This window comes from Aotus nancymaae, unplaced genomic scaffold (genome assembly GCF_030222135.1).
Source record: "Aotus nancymaae isolate 86718 unplaced genomic scaffold, 86718_ANA_hifiasm-v0.15.2.pri h1tg000041l, whole genome shotgun sequence".
In the NCBI taxonomy this organism is placed as follows: Eukaryota; Metazoa; Chordata; class Mammalia; order Primates; family Aotidae; genus Aotus; species Aotus nancymaae.
Window position 1 is genome coordinate 7264296 of NW_026988455.1, and position 17365 is coordinate 7281660.

The following is a 17365-nucleotide window of genomic DNA, read 5'->3' on the forward strand; positions in this document are numbered from 1 at the left end:
TTTGACTTTTTATTCAATTTGCCTGTCTGTGTCTTTGATTGGGGCATTTAATCCATTTAAATTTAGGATTAATATTGATATTCTTGAGTTTAATATTGTCATTTAATGCTATCTGGCTGTTTTACCCATTAGTTGATATAGAGTCTTCATTATGGAGATACTCTTTACCTTTTGGTAAGTTTTTGGGATGACTGATACTGGTTGTTCCTTTCTGTGTATAATGCTTCTTTCAGAAGCTCTTGTAAAGCAGGCCTGGTGGTGACGAAATCTCTGAGTGCTTGCTTGTTTGCAAAAAATTTTATTTTTCCTTCATTTATGAAGCTTAGTTTGGCTGGATATGAGATTCTGGGTTGAAAATTCTTTTCTTTGAGGATATTGAATATTGACCCCCACTCTCTTCTAGTTTGTAGGGTTTCTGCTGAGAGATCTGCTGTGACTCTGATAGGCTTCCCTTTATGGGTAGCCTGACCTTTCTGTCTAGCTGCCCTTAGAATTTTCTCCTTTATTTCAACCCTGGTGACTCTAACGATTATGTTTCTTGGGGTTGCTCTACTTGAGGAATATCTTTCTCTGTATTCCCTGTTGAGTATTGTCCTGCCTTACTAGGTTAGGAAAGTTTTCCTGAATAATATCCTGAAGAATATTTTCCACCTTGGATTCATTCTTTTCATGATATTCAGGTACACCTATCAATCATAAATTAGGTCTTTTCACATAGTCCCATATTTCTTGGAGACTTTGCTCATTCCTTTTTACTCTTTCTTCTCTAATCTTGTTTTCTCGTTTCATTTCATTAAGTTAGTCTTGGACCTCTGATATCCTTTCTTCTGCTTGATCAATTCGACTGTTAAAACCTGTGCATACTTCGCGGAGTTCTCGTTGTATTCTTCAGTTCCATTAATTCACTTATATTCCTCTCTAAATTGTCTATTCTCGTTAGGATTTCATCAAACCTTTTTTCAACGTTCTTAGTTTCTTTACGTTGGGCTAGAACGTGTTCTTTTAACTCACAGAAGTTTCTTATTATCCACCTTTTGAAGCCTAATTCTGTTAATGGAATGCATTCGTTCTCTGTCAGGCCTTGTTCCCCTGTTGATGAGGAACTGTGATCCCCTGTAGAGGGAGAAGCATTCTAATTTTGGGTATTCTCAGCCTTTTTATGCTGGTTTCTTCCCATCATTGTAAATTTATCTACCTGTCGTCTTTGTAATTACCGACTTTCAAATTAGGTCTCTGAGTGGATGTCAAACTTGTTGATTCCCAGCGCTGGAATCTGAGCATCCTGCTGCGCCAGCTAAAACAGTGGCATTAATATTCATGGTGCTTTTCTGCCCGGGAATCTCCAGTCTGGCTTCTCTCTTGAGTCCCTTTTTCAATCAGCTGAATGGGCGATTATGCCTTCCCTGAGCTCCAAACGTCGACCAGAAGGGGACCCAGTCCCATTTACTGTGCACCGAGAACCACTGTGCTGGCCACAAGATTCACACTGGCAACCTGTGGGGCTCCTCTGCTGGGAATCTCCTGGTCCATGAGCAACAAAAATTCGTTTGAAAGTGTGGCGTCCTCTCGTTCTCTGTGCTTTCACTGGGAGCTACAATCTTGAGCTGCTAGTAATCGGCCATCTTGGATATCTCTCCTGCTTGGTACGTTTTTGTGTAAGAGAGGGAAGGAATTCTTCTGGAAGGGTTCAAGGGCGGGTGATAAAGGCATTTACCTAGTTCAACCAAAACAATGTGGAGCCGAGTTGTGATCACTGTGTCCCTTCCTTTTTAGGTCAGTTGTGGAATAGTTTGCTAGGAGTTGTGAAAAAATTGTGAGTAGTTCCAGCTACAGAGGCCTGGGATCAGGCATTGCTAGGCATGATGGGGATCTAATTATGCTGGCTGAGGAATATGTCAGAGCTCTTGGGGTAAAGAGAAATAGAAACAGAATGAGTAATATTCTCAACTCTTATTATTTAGAAGCCGGTTTTCAAGTTCAACCTTCAATAAAACCTGGGGTTTCCTAGAATGCTTATTAAATAACATCATCCAGGGAAGCAAAAGGAACAAAGGATAAGGCTTTGTACCTTTTAATGAAGAGAAAAGGAATTTCTGCCACTGTTTATGGCACTTTCTTAAGGATCTTTACCCAAAATTTGGGATTTCTGTGGAAATAGTTCTTTTGAAATTTTGAAGGTTCTAAACTTACTCGTTACTGAGTTATGGTTTTCACGATATAGGGCAACATTCAGAATGATATTTGTGCTCAAGAAATAGGTTGTCTTGAGGTAGTGGTGGCACACCTAGATTTGAGTTATTAAAATATTGATGTGATACAGAAAGATCCAGTCCAAAGGACGATGGTGGCTTAGTTGAAGATAAATATCAAGTCTTTATTGTCACTACTTCTGTTGTGGAGGGAATAGTATAGTCGTTGGATAGCTTTGAATCCTCCTGGGTAAAACCTCTTTAAGTTTCTTTTTCATCCTCACTTGTCCTAAACAACAGGCCAGTCATTGAGTCAGGTCAGTGAGTTGTTTGGTGAGTATGGAGGATGCTGCACCACTGATACTGCTCCCTCTGTGAGTGGTGTTCTGGATATCTGTTGCTGCATAACAAACAGCCATACATCCTAGAAGCCTAAAACAACTGTTTTATTTTGCTTCTAATTTTGTGGGTCAAGAATTCAGGAAGAACTTGGCTGGGATTGCATCAGGTGAAGAATGTGGGCTCACAGAGTTACCAGACGTGTGCGTTAAGAAGACACTTTGGAAGAGGATGTTCTAGGGTCTTCTTAACTCACCTGTCCAGTACCTCTGTGCTCCGTGGAGTCTCTGTCCCCCAGTAGTGTCATAATCTCCCCAGTCTTCCTGCACATGTTTTGGGCTTTTCTCAGCATGCTGGTCTCTGGATAATTAGACTTCTTCCATGGCGGCTGGCTTTCCTAAGAGCAAGCAGTTCAAGCAATAGCAAGAGGGAGCTGTACATTTCTTAAGGCCTGGACTTGCAGGTTGACATAGAATCACTTTTGCCATAAAATGTCTGTTGGGGCAGTCACAGAGCCTGCCCATATTCGGAGAATGAGGATATAGACCCTGTCTTTCATGGGAAGAATGTGAAAGAATTTGTGGCCATCTTTAATCTACCACAGCGTCATTAAGCAGAAAGGAGAGGATTGTTATGAGAAATGCTGAACTGACTTTACCAGCAAATATAAGTCTGACTTACCTAATGACTTGGAAGAGACTGGTTGTCAGAAATAAGATAGGGGCCGGGCACGGTGGCTCACGCCTGTAATCCCAGCACTTTGGGAGGCCGAGGCAGGTGGATCACGAGGTCAAGAGATCGAGACCATCCTGGTCAATATGGTGAAACTCCGTCTCTACTTAAAATATGAAAAATTAGCTGGGCATGGTGGCGCGCGCCTGTAATCCCAGCTACTCGGGAGGCTGAGGCAGGAGAATTGCCTGAACTCAGGAGGCGGAGGTTGCGGTGAGCCGAGATCTTACCATTGCACTCCAGCCTGGGTAACAAGAGCGAAACTCCGTCTCAAAAAAAAAAAAAAAAAGAAATAAGAAAGGAATAGAGGCAAAAGAGAGCCTCTAGAAGGAGGAAAGTGGAAAAAATTTTCATGGGAAAGTAGAAAGGCAACCAAATCATAATTGTCTTTCCTGCCTTGGACCTGGAGTCTCGGTTCTGTCGTCTTGGCCTTGAATCCCAGGCTGGCACTTCTGACCATTTTGGATTTGATGCTCATGACTGGTCTCCTCCCCACTATTTGGACCTCTGCTTGGTTTCCCAAGCTCTGCATTGCTCACCCCTTTGACACTGAGTACCTCCTGTTGCTCTTACGAGAACCATCCTGTGGCCCTGTTCGCTGGGAGCCTACCACCCACTCTTGGCTGCGTTTGGGCTGCTTTGGCATGTTGGCACTTGCTTCCTGCAGTTTGATTTCTTCTTTTTTGCATTACATTTTGGCTCAGTTCTTGCTGTCTTTTTGTGACTTCACCAACTCCTCCCCCTAATAATTTCAGGGGACTCAAGTTAGAAGACACTTCTGAACTTTTAGTATAGAATAGGCTTGTGAATATGCAGCTGAGAGGATTTATGGTGTACAGAAGATTATATGTCTTGCTCTTAAGCATCTAAAAATATTTCATTTGGAAGGTAACTTAGGTCCTTCTGGAATATATTTTTACTTATATGTACTGGAATGTTTATAGAATTTTTATGATGATACTGCCCTATCTTCCAGTTTTAAGAGGAATAGCACTTTTACTACTGATACTTTCATGGTGTATGTGTGTTTTAATAACTGCTGCAAAATGTGAAAATTTTCATTGTCATATTACAAATCTATAGAGTCATGATCTTGGATTTTGACTTATCTTTCCACTTATGCTTAAAAATTTAGAATAAGTTCATTTCCTTAGGACAACTTTATAATATTAGTATCTTTAAATTTAAAACACTTTAATTTTTATCATAAAAGAAATAATGCTTTTTGAAAAACTTTAAACAGTGTAGTGGCTTCTATCCACATCTCATTCCTTTTACATAACTGATAACAGCTACTTCCAGACTTTAAAAAATGTATATGCAGGTTTGTAATACATATATAGACTCAGAGACAATAGCATGTTATCTTTTTAAAACAAAAGTTTTAGTCTCCTGGACGACTGCTTTGCAACGATCTGTGCCTTGAAACACTCAGTGAGTTTAATTTCCAGCTCTATCACTTACTAATTTAGCAAGTTATATTACTGCTCTGTGCCTCATTTTCCTCATCTGTAAAACAGGCCAAATAATGGGGATTGTAGAGGATTAAATAGCGCCTGTATATAGCACACTGTATGTACTATATAAGTGTTAAGTCAATGAAAATGAACTTGCTTAAAAAACACAGATGTTTCCTTATGGGTTGCTAACATTTTTAGAGTGTTGCACTTTAAAAATTGTGTGGAGTGGTGGTTTTTGAGTTTCACTGTTGCAGCAGCATGTTTGTCTGTAATGATCTTGGACAGCGATTCCACGTACTTCCCACGCCCTTGTTGGAGTGAGTTGCTGTTACTGATGGACAATGTGGTAGGAATGTGTTTGCGTCTCTGGGATAATGGGAGGCAGGAAAAAACCTCAAAACCACTGGTTTAGAAAATTATCCTATATTAGCAGTTAATCTTTTTGTTAAGCCTTTTAAGAGACTTAGGCAGAAAGTAGAATTGGAAGGATTTTATTTATGGGGGAGGATGATATGATTGTTTCATCTAACTTTTGCCAGTACTTAAGTTCTTTAAATTATTTTGTTTTGAGGCAGGATCTTGGTCTGTCACCCAGGCTGGAGTGCAGTGGTGTGATCTCGGCTCACTGCAGCCTTGACTTCCTGGGCTCAAGGGATTCTCCGCCTCACCCTCCAGAGTAGCTGGGACCACAGATGTGCACCACCATGCCTGCCTAATATTTTTTAAATTTTTAGTAGAGATGGGGTTTCCCTGTGTTGCCCAGGCTGGTCTCAAACTCCTAGGCTCAAGCAATTCTCCCACCTGGGCCTCCCAAAGTGCTGGGATTACAGGTGGGAACCACTGCGCCCAGCATGTTCTTTTAATAATTTTATAAATAGAGGGAAACATGGTCATCACCTGCTCTTCATTTTACACTAAAGAAATAGGACCCAGAATGGTAGTGATGTTCTCTCTTCTGTAGCTAGTAATGGTAGACCCAGAATTAGAATCCCAGTCACCTGATCCTCACCTTTCTGACATCTTGAGAAGATAAAGAGCCTTTTCTTCCAACTGAAACAACTGGTGAATAATGGATGCATTATAAACGGCTTACCTGTCAGTGCTGTTTGCTTGAACTATTCTGTGTAGAGACAGTGATGAAGTTGTGTCATGAGCAGTCACGTATGACGTTTTGTCCAAAAATTTAGAATTCCAGACTTGTTAGTAGGCCTCGAATATCAAATATCCTCTATTATGAGATTGTATGCATACTAAGATGATGCTGAAGATCAATGGCTAGGTATAGATAACATTATATTCAGTGTGGATGTGCTTTTGTTGTAAGAACTCCTTGTCTTGTGAACATTATCTGAAAAGAATCATGTGTAACTAGGCTTCTTTAGACACAGAACTTCCTGGTTTTCTGCTCCAGTCTCTCTTGATAAACGACCATCCTGCTCTTCCTTTCAGAAGTATAGCACAGACTAAACCACTGTTGGCTTCTAGATCACTTAGATGCCTTTGTGTGCCTTTGGTTCTCATCTGGTTTTCAGGAGAGTTAAAAGTTTAGGTGGTTTTAGGAGGAAGATTTGAGTCCGAGGCACATTTTAGAGGCTGGGGCTCTTCCCACCCTCTCCATGGCCCAGCATATGTGATAGCTTCTATCTTCTGGCGAATGGCTCTAGCTCAGGAGAGGATAGAGCTTCTTCATCTCCTCCAGACAAGGGGGCCCTCCTGCCAACTTGAAGAATTTGTGGCTGAGGTGAGAACAGGAACAGAGGAAGGTTCTGAAGCTGTAGCTGAAGAGGAGGCAGTGAAAGGAGCCTAGTTAGTGCCAGCCTCTGGGCTGAGAGATGAGACACTGTGGTCAGGAGTGGAAGAATCCAAGCAAACTGGAGAAATTTGCTGGAGGACAGGGTATCTTGGTTTGAGGAAATTTTACAATCTGAGTAAAAGATGAGTTTCACTTAAGAGACTCCAAATCACGCTGCTGTGGCCAAGTGTAACAGTGTAAGAAATAAATTACGTGGCTTCCTTTTCCGTGACATCACCTTGAAGTGTAATTGGGTGTATTAAAAAGCCCTTATAAATTCCCAGATTTAACTTTTTGAGCTTTCACAAGTATCTATCCTTATCACCCTTTCTCTCAAGTACCAGCAATTAAGATTAAAAAAAAAAAAAAAACTTTGGTTTAATATTTTTGTGTTTTGCTGAATAGATACTATATTCAGAGCCTAAAAATATTTTTATTGACTGGTTTTATTGTGTGAGCATATGTATAAGTATGTGTGTGTATATGAGTATTTCAGCTATATTATGTTTCATTTAGGGCTTTACAGACAATCCTGGAAACCTTTAATACTGTTTCCATGGGAAATGTGTTTATTGTACAGATAAACTTTTGAATCTCATCTATCTATAAATTGAAACTACCTTTTATAATAAGATAGTCCCCCTAAAGATGATTAAAATAAATTGTTTTCGGATTATCTGTAGTATTCTTTTATTTGTACAGTCTGTTCTATTCTTAACAATAATTGAGAGTTTAATTTAAAGCCAGTGTTTTTCATTCTATTTTATATTTGTCCTGGGTACATTAAAGGTTCTTAATTTGGATGAAGCATGTATAAACAGAGTGGATATTCCCCAAAGCAGTGCCATTTATTGGCTTCAGAATCATAATACCCTATCCTCTGTATCTTTCTAGGCTTCAAATGTTTATCTGGTGTGACTGTATTATGCCCTCAGAGAGTACTGTATGTTGCCCAGGCTGTCCTCAAACTCTAGGCTCGAGTGATTCTTCTGCCTCAGCCTCCCAAGTAGCTGGGACTACAGATGCAGTCACTGCCACACTTGGCAGGTAGTAAAAAGTGGTTTTTTTTTTTTGAAATATATTAAAAGGCACAGTCTACAGTTTACTTGTTTCCAATGATTTTGAAAGTCAGTACTTTATTTCCTTTTACTTTCTCTCATCCTTAAGCATCTGTCTGTCTAACTGATGCACAATTCTCATAAAATTAACCATCGTAAAGTGAACTAAATTCAGTGGCATTTAGTATATCCACAGTTGTTTTGCAACTACCATCTCTGTCTAGTTCCAAAACATTTTTATAACCCCAAGATAAACTCTATCTCAATTTAGCAGTTACTTCCCATTCTCTTGACCCCCTCAGCCTTAGAGTTTTTTGTTTTTTAAAATTTGTAATTTATTTGAGAAATTTTAAAAAAATTAACAAAGCCTTGTGAGATAATTGATATTATAAGACTAGCTTTATAGCCAGGTGCAGTGGCTCATGCCTGTAATCCCAGCACTTTGGGAAGCCGAAGTGGGTGGATCACAAGGTCAGGGGATTGAGACCATCCTAGCTAACACAGTGAAACCCTGTCTCTACTAAAAATACAAAAAAAAAAAAAAATTAACTGGTCATGGTGACATGCGCCTGTAGTCCCAGCTACTTGGGAGGGCGAGGGAGGAGAATCTCTTGAATCCAGGAGGCAGAGGTTGCGGTAAGCTGAGATTGCGCCACTGCACTCCAGCCTGTGCGACAGAGCAAGACTCTGTCTCAAAAAAAAAACAAAAAAAAAACTAGCTTTATAATACACTGTTCTAAATGCAGTAACGTGAAGATATGTGTTAATGTACCTTAAGTGGGGAAAAGGAGATCACTGAATTGTGTGTACTGTGGGTAGGTTTACAATCCTAAAGTGAGGAAGAAAGGAACACTTGGTAGGAAACATACTAAAATCAGAGACACAGGGATTCTACTTTAGATTCCTTTTTCCTTGTACAAAGGAGGAACAAAATCCTCCATAATTAAAAAAATATCTCTGAGTAGTTAAAAACTTGGGCTTAGGCCAGGTACAGAGGCTCATACCTATAATCTGGGCACTTTGGGAGGCTGAGGCATGGAGGATGCTTGAATTAAGCGTTCAAGACCAGTCTGGGCCACATAATGAGACCCTGTCTCTACCAAAAAAGAAAAACAGAAAATTAGCCAGGCATGGTGACGGATGCCTGTAGTCCCTGCTACTCTAGAGGCGGAGGTTGAAGGATCAGTTGAGCCTCTGAAGCGGAGGTTGCAGTGAGCTGTGATGCCACTGCACTCCAGCCTGGGCAACAGAGTGAGAGACCCTGTCTCAAAAGAAAACAAAAATATAACCTTGGGCCTAAACTTACTATTGCAACATAATTATTTCAGGATAATGTTAAACTATAACAATTTTTTTCTCCCAGATTTACAGTCCATCCATCCATCAGTCTGTCTGTCCTTTTGTCCATCCATCCGTCCGTCTTTTTTTTTTTTGAGGCACGGTTTGCTCTGTCACCCAAACTAGAGTGCAGTAGTGCAATCATGGCTCACTGCAGCTCACCTTCCTGGGCTCAATTGATCCTCCCATCTCAGCCTCCTGAGTGGCTGGGACTATAGGCACGTGCCACCACACCTAGCCAATCTTTGTATTTTTTGTAGAGATGGGGTTTCACCATTTTACCCAGGCTGGTCTCGAACTCCTGGACTCAAGCAATCTGCCTGCCTCATCCTCCCAAAGTATTGGGACTGCAGGCATGCGCCCATGCACCTGGCCCCAGTATTTCTTAATATTTACTAAGAGAAAAAAGCTTTCCTGGAGAAACAAAATACTAATATTCATAATATCTCAGTCCTCCAAATCATACCTCAAACCATGAATAGCTGTTCAAGTAAGCCTTGTACTAGTTTACTTTTTATTTTGTAATATAAATTTTATTGAGCTTTCTCTTCAACTGTAGAAACATCATATTCTTATTGCTGTAAGGCAGACATCATAGGGGAGTACAAATAAAAAGCCAGCAGCCTCCCTCACAATAGTCTTCCAGGTACCTGCCTAAAATTGTGGTTTTAACAGGTTGGTAGGTATTCTTCCACACCTTTCTGTCATGCAGTTTACTTGTACATGTTACAAAATTAGACCCAGTTTAGTAAAAAATGCCTTCATTGCCTTCAAGGATGACCCTGATAGTGAATGTAAATATGTGAATGCACTAAGGAAAAGGAAGGCCTTTGGCAACTAAAAGGGGATTTCACCACTCAAAGCTTTTACGTTCAAAACTAAAGTTCCGCTCTGGCCAACCTGTAGAGTCTCTCAGGTGGTATATCACTGTGTTCTCCTGTTCTCACCTCCTGTCTCCTCTTCATACAAATACAGGATGAACATAGTCAAAGATTTATTTAACTCATTAATGAGGGAACCAGTAGGATGGTAAAGCTGGCTCCAAGAGTAGTTGGGAACTGAATGTGTATAGACAGTGAAGAAAAAAGCATTGAAATAAAATTGCTAAGCTAGATACAAAATTGGTTAATATCCTACAGGGTAGGATAGTATAACTGTAACCTTTGGAGTCTGCTGGACAATGTACATTACTTGTAACTTCATAGAATTTGGGTCCTAGTCAATAAGTAAACATGTCAGTGGTACTATAATTAATTATCTTTGGGAGGAGCTATTAAACAGCATTTCAGTACACGTTGAAAGGGCTTACAGTTCTCCATTCACCTTATTTCCAATTTTGGTTATTATTTTTTTTAACAGTGAGAAAGGCCTGTTGTGATATGGGATGAGGCACAACAAATGTGGGTAGAGACAAGATCTTGGAAGAGATTGATATCCTAAACTAAGATATTTAAACTTTCTCTTCCACAGATGTTTATTGAGCATCTACAACATTCCAGGTGGTTGTTATGATCCTGTGTGGTTGTGCTGCAGTGCCCCTCCCATGCCTCTAGGAGGCTGACTAGCAGTTCTCTAGGGGTTGTATCAGGAAGTCACCTGGGAAGCTACTTTTCACAAAATATACATATTCTTTTTACTTCTTTCCCCACCCCAACATAGATATCTTTGAGTAGAACATAGGTGTTTTCAAAAAGCTTTCCAGGTGATTTTGATACCCCTCCCTTTTGAATATCACTGTTACTTATATAGGACTTACTAAAAAATGAATGAGTAGACAGCAAGCAAAATTTTAATCGGTATTTCATTTCCATCCCCCTTCTTGCCTGCCCCATCACTATAATATATAAACTAAAATAATTAATGTCTTGATTATACCATCAGCAAGAATTAGGTGCAGTTTTATATTTTATACAACTAAGAATTACTTTGGGAAAACTAGGCTTAGACTTCCTAATTGTAACCTTACGTCGTGCCTCTTAGTAAATAAACTGAAAGAGTTGTCATTTATAGTGGTGTATGACCTACATGGCAAAGACATGTGATTACAAGACTAGACTTTAAGAAAATGTTTTTAATGGGAAAATAGGCTGTCGTTAACTTGTCGAAGACTGCAGCAAAAGGGAATAAGTAATAGAAGAGACAAGTGTATATGTGTTTAATGTGGTTAAGCTGTTTGAGTCAGCAATTAAAATGAGCCCCTGTTGTGGGCATGCATTTAAATTCTTTTCAATATAACTTAAATAGGCGGCCATTTTGTGCAAATGCATTCACAAAGCACGGATTTGCAACTTCAGCACTCCTACATAGCCGTGGAATTTTTAACTTAATCACAGGAAAATGGGGAGAAATTGGGAAATAACATGATACAATTGGTATATTGTGTATTTTTCTTTTTATTAGTGTGCCGGTCCAACAAAAGCCCTTGGGTCTGTTTGACTTGTTCAAGTGTCCACTGTGGAAGGTAGGTGACATACTTATTACTTCACTGCCCTGTTTGCTTTTTAAAATTTGTGTTTAGGATTTATGTCGGAGTTTTATTGATTTGAATTTAGTACCATTGTTAATCACAATGCATAATGCTCTGTAGGACTTCCTTCTCCAATTGAATCCCTTTGTTCTGTGATATGACGGGGGAAAACATCTAGGGGAGAAGAACTCTTCATATTGATACTCAGAAGAATAAGTTTGATGACCAAGACAATCTGCTAGTAATATTTGAGTGGAAAAATGAGCTAAGGGAATTCTTGAAGTATAATTTACCTAATGGTTGTTTTTTAAACCTTTTACTAGGGTAAAATTTAAGCACATACAAACATAGAGATAGTATATATAGTTGAACCGCATGTTCCATTCACCCAGCATCGACAATTATCAACACGTGGCCAATCTTTTTCACCTATTACCTATCCCATCCCCATCTCTGACTTTTGAATCAAATCCCAGGTATGATATCATTCTTCTGGGAAAGAAAAAAACGCTGAAAATATTTACAGATAAAGGAATTCCTTTTGAAAATGATCTCATTGTGGAGTTTTGATTATTAATTTCTGTCTAAGATATCCCAAATGTTTCATTGTTCCATTAAAACACTACTTTCTATGGACAACATCTTCTACCTCACCCCACCCTGTTTAAACCTGAGTGTTTCTTCCCAGTTCTTGGCCTCAAAATAATGTTATTTAAATAGCAACTCTCCTAGCACAAACTCAAATAAATATTGTCTATGGTTTTTTGCCTGATAGCAGCATATTTATTTCTACTGCTCTTCTAGCTTAGAAAATCTACTTTGAATTTACTTTAGAAATTAATAGCTGAGCAGTAAGGAAATGAGCAATAATACTGAGTCCCGTAGGCTGACATCTATATTGTATTTACCTGGAATATTTCCCCTTCATTATTTTTAAATTCTCCTTGCATGAAGAGAGCATCTTTCTTCGTTCAGTCAAGTTTTGATTTTTCACATTTTGAATCTTGGAATTGAGTATTTTTTCCATGTGCACTTAAGAGTACTTTTGGAAAATGTTAACTGCATTTCTTAATTGTGGCTGTTGTGGTTTTGAAATCTCTAGGATTTGGGGAACCTGAAAATACTTTGTACAGATAACTTTTTTTAAAAAAAGAAGAAAAATAGAAGCACTTAAATTCTGCACTTGAAGAGACAGATTCCTCTCCTAGATTTTGAGAGGTGAGAATTATAATCCAATAAAATTTATGTAGTTCTGTTCTCCAGATGTCTCATAGTGCTCTACAACCTAAATCTTGATGGTCATGTGCCAGTCAAAAGACCTGACAAACTGAAAGATTAGAGATTAACGTTCTTAAAGCAAACAACAAACTAAAGTAGGTTTTGGAAAAATAAATTGAAAAGTTTCTTGACTCTGCAGGTGGACTGTTTCCAATTGCAAACAAGCTTAAATTTAGAAGTTTGACATAGTTTTGGAGAAATGTGATTAAGTAGATTAAATAGAAAATTCAGAGTAGCCTGAATTTGGATCTCCATTTTATGAAGCTGATTGGTTAATATTCTTTTATCATGTGATCCCAGGTGTCGATTGCCAAATTTATTGATTTTTTTTGGTAATTTTAGACTGCTTGTGTTTAGGGAAGTCATAAAGTGAATATTCTTCCCACTAGGAAATATAGTTTATCAGTAGCATATACAAGTTATAAATTCTATTGATCTTCATGACCTCATCCCATTTAAGTTATTTTTCAAATTTTTGTGATTGTTGTTAGAAATTTGTGACATGTAGTAAAATTTTTCCTCTGGTGCTGTAGACCAAAATGTCTAGTTAAAATCCAAAACTAGATGAGGGAAATATTTAATTTCGTTTTAGCTAGTGTATACAAAACTGTGAACCTCTTTGACTAATAATGTATTTGGGTATTAGGCAAAACATTGCTAATCTTGATATCATCAGTAATCATACTTCTTACTTTATCTCTAATATGTACTGGAACTATTTAAACATCTAATACATTTGGAAACTACAGTGTTGTGGTTAAATGAACTATATGTACTATGTAAAGATGTTGAGTTCTCAAAAATTTGCAGGTGGTAATGTACTCGTTCAATATTATTACTATAGCAGTGAATTACTGTTATTTTTCATGGTCGAGTACTATATATATATATACGATAAGAATAGGCAATTAAGATGATTAGGTGTTGAACCTATATGATGTCTTAGAGTTTACCTTTTATTTATATTTATTTACTTATTTATTTTTTGGACAAAGTCTTGCTCTGTTACATAGGTTGGAGTGCAGTGGGGTGATCTCGGCTCACTGCAACCTTCACTGGAAGCCTCCTGGGTTCAAGTGATTCCTATGCCTCAGCCTCTGAGGAGCAGGATTATAGGCATGTGCCACCACACCTAGATAACTTTTGTATTTTTAGTAGAGACAAGGTTTTGCCATGTTAGCCAGGCTGGTCTTGAACTCTTGACCTCAAGTGATCCGCCTGCCTTCGCCTCCCAAAGTACTGAGATTACAGGCATGAGCCACTGTGCCTGGCCTTACCTTTTGTTAAATCGTGTTTCTTGACCTATACAGTTACATGTTATCTTGAAGTATGTGCTCAATGTGCCCGCTTCCTAAGCAATTGTTTGGATTCTGACTAAGTAGTTAAGCATAGAAATAAGAATGCTAATAAAATAATTGCTAACATTCATTTGTTATGAACTATGGATTATCTAATCACCTAACAACCCATGAAACACAAAGTACTATTATGTCCATTTTATAAATGAGAAAACAAGCACAGAGAGGTTAAATAAATCATCTAAGCTCTCATGGCCAGGATGTGATAAATCCTACTTTTGAACCCAGGTAGTCTAGTTTTCGAGCGTATCCTCTTAATCATTAGTTGACTCTAAAATTCATTATAGTACAGTTTTGTGGACAGAGGACTCAGGTATATGCAGAAGTGTAAAGTACAGTGAAAAAATGGAGAAAGAACGTAATCATATTCTGAGTTGAGGTTAATAGTGCTTTGAATGTGCCCAGTTTTCCTGGGTAGAGGGACTAGGTTTGAAATTGATCTTTCTCACATACCATAACTATCCTACTTTCCCCAAGGTAAGTGTTGTTCTTGGTGCAGTTGAGGTGCCTCATGATGAAAATGTCGTCTAACTCTGCATCTGTTTATTTTGGAACCATTTAAACAACATTTGTTTTGACTGAGTTTTCAAGTAGGCCTTGCCTTCTGCAAATTGGCTGCTTTCTAGGAACTGGGAAATGTTCCGTCTTAAGGGTCTTCACATTGGTGGTCAGTGACAGAATTGTGCAGTCTCTAGATGAAGGTGTAGATGAATTTTCGTGTACACCATGTGCATATGGAGCGTTATTTCAGTTTCATTGTGCTTGCTGTAATACAATGATTTATTAAATCTGAGTTGGAATATGTTACAGAATTTTTAGGAACATAATCAACTTTTGATTATCTTTGTCCATGTAGAGAAATAGCAGTTTTTATAAGCTTAAGGTAATTTGTGTTTTGTTTGGATTATCTCTAAACAAACATTTTTCCATATGAGTGGAGCTGATTACTTAGGCATTCAGATAAAAGACTGGAAGCTATATTGATGAGAGACAAACATTGTCCTGTTTCTCTGACTCTCACACTTTCTGTTAAGTAGCAACCTGAGCAGAGCCAACAACCCTGTGGGAAGTGGCTGAGTAATTTTGTTGTCTTTGATAATAGCCTGAGTTGGGGGTTAGTGGTCTGAGAGAAAAAAAAAAAGCTATAGTGAAAGCAGCTGCAAAGGAGTTTATAAATAATATCTATGGTATTGAAACCGATTTGCATAGATTATGCCTTTCCATGCCTGGGCCTACTCTTGTATATAATTAAAAGTTGACTCTAGTATTTGGTTGCAAAAAAAGGAGCATATTTTAAGTATTCAATTTAATAAGTCACTACATGATTGACTGCTGTTATAAGATTTCTTTCTTATTTTTATTTGATTAACATTTAATTTTATTATCTCTTACTCTAATTTCCAAAGCAATATTTAAAGTAAATTTTCGTTTGGTTTTTGTAAGGTATGTGAATGGCCATGCAAAAAAACATTATGAAGATGCACAAGTACCCTTAACCAACCATAAGAAATCAGAAAAGCAGGATAAAGCTCAACACACAGTATGTATGGATTGCAGTAGCTACAGTACATACTGGTAAGTTAACATTTTCTGGAAATAATATTTCTTAATATGTGTGTGCAAGTGTGCTCTCGTCCCTTCCCCAGTCTCTAAGCCAGTTACTATTGCCATTACCTCCTTTAAGTCCTGTCAGGATTCATGGGGAACTGGAGCCATCAGGAATGTCTGTCTGTCTTCATTCAGATTTCACTTTGTATTATTCCTTTCAACTTCTGGTCCTCCTCTTATTTCCCACCTCCTGTTCCTCATCCATCTTAGCTTCAGGGAAATATATCTATTTATTTGTTGTTGTTCATTATAATTTCTTTTTCTTGTATTATTTTAGATTGAGGAATAATGTGGTAACCCATGTTCAAAAGAACTGAACAAACCCATGTTCCTACTGTCTCCCCTGTCGAGTTAACATTTTTGTCATAAAATCTTACAAATTTTAACTGCTTTATTTAAAAAAAAAAGTTCTGACAGTCTCCCTTCTCCCAGTGTAGTTCCACTCTCCTCTTCTACTTCCCCAAAGGTGAATGTCAAGAATTTGATATGTAGCTTTACAGGCTTTTTTTTTTTTTTTTTTGAGACAGCATTTTGTTCCTGTTGCCCAGGCTGGAGTGCAGTGGCGCAATCTCAACTCACTGCAACCTCTGCCTCCCGGGTTCAAGTGATTCTCCTGCCTCAGCTTCCCAAGTAGCTGGGATTATAGGCATGTGTCACCACGCCCGTCTAATTTTTGTATTTTTGGTAGAGACAGGGTTTCTCCCTGTTGGTCAGGCTGGTCTCGAACTCCCGATCTCAGGTGACCCACCCGCCTCGGTCTCCCAAAGTGCTGGAATTACAGGCATGAGCCACCGCACCTGGTGCTTTTATTTTTTTTTAAGTATCTCATCTTTTAAAAAGAGGCTGGCAACAGGTCCTGTTCTCTCTTTGTAATATAATATTCATGTCTATTTCATATAAATGACAATAAAGTAGTTATCTGTTTTTTGGGACTACTCAGAACTAGGTTATTTAGATTGTGAGTGATGCTTAGTGATCCATATCCATTTGGTTATGTTCAAAGTATATTTTGCAGTTTTAGCTTTGGTATAAAGCAGATTTCTTTCTGTGACTAGTAAATTGCGATGAATAATTCTTATTTTAATCAGTTTGCCCTTGATTCGAAAGGCTATTGACATTAAAGGTGGGGGGTGGGGATAAGCCATTTAAAGGATCACTTTGGAGATATTTTTTATTGCCATACAGCCCTTGAATGTTACATGAAGGCATTACTGGGTAGAGATGTGGATTTAGATAAGTCCAGATAACACTTTTAACTCACTTTCTACTGAAGTGGTGTGAGAATCCTTTCTACATTGCCTTTAGTCAATAACTGTATCATAGGAAGGTGCCCATCAAAAGGAAGAAGAAAGAGTCAGTGATTTGCCAGGTCTTTTACATTTTTACAGGTTCAACACCACTAAATTTTGGCTATTGAATAGACATCTTAATGGTTAAACATTCAGTTCACTACTGTTTTTAGTGATCCTTTGTGTGGAAGGTGTCCAGACCTGGAGAGAGAGAAGCTATAGGCAGGTGAAGATTTCAGTAAAAATGAAAATCTTCCCAAGATTTTCACACAAGAATTAGTGCTCAGTTTATTGTTATTTGCTGTTGTGAAACACTCCTACCAAAGTTAAGCATTAGCCAGGCAGTTAAAGTGTTTGATTCCCCTTTCCCTCAGGTTTTTTTTTTCCCCCTTTCCCTCAGGAAACTTACATACTAGAGTGATGTGGCTACCTAATTTGCAGAACTGTGTTTCTGTAT

General features: G+C 38.4%; 1 protein-coding gene across 5 annotated transcripts in view; it reads left to right on the forward strand.

The window, feature by feature from the left end:
- USP3 (ubiquitin specific peptidase 3) overlaps window positions 1–17365 on the forward strand; it is an 84083-nt gene that overhangs the window by 19362 nt on the left and 47356 nt on the right. For 3 of the 5 annotated variants that reach the window (XM_021666230.2, XM_064361391.1, XM_064361388.1), the window contains 2 exons: window positions 11309–11369; window positions 15455–15586. In XM_021666230.2, coding sequence (XP_021521905.2) covers window positions 11309–11369; window positions 15455–15586 — 193 coding nt within the window. Of the gene's footprint in view, window positions 1–6892; window positions 7560–11295; window positions 11370–12477; window positions 12594–15454; window positions 15587–17365 lie in introns of those variants that run through there. The other 2 variants (XM_064361389.1, XM_064361390.1) reach the window with 2 other exon arrangements.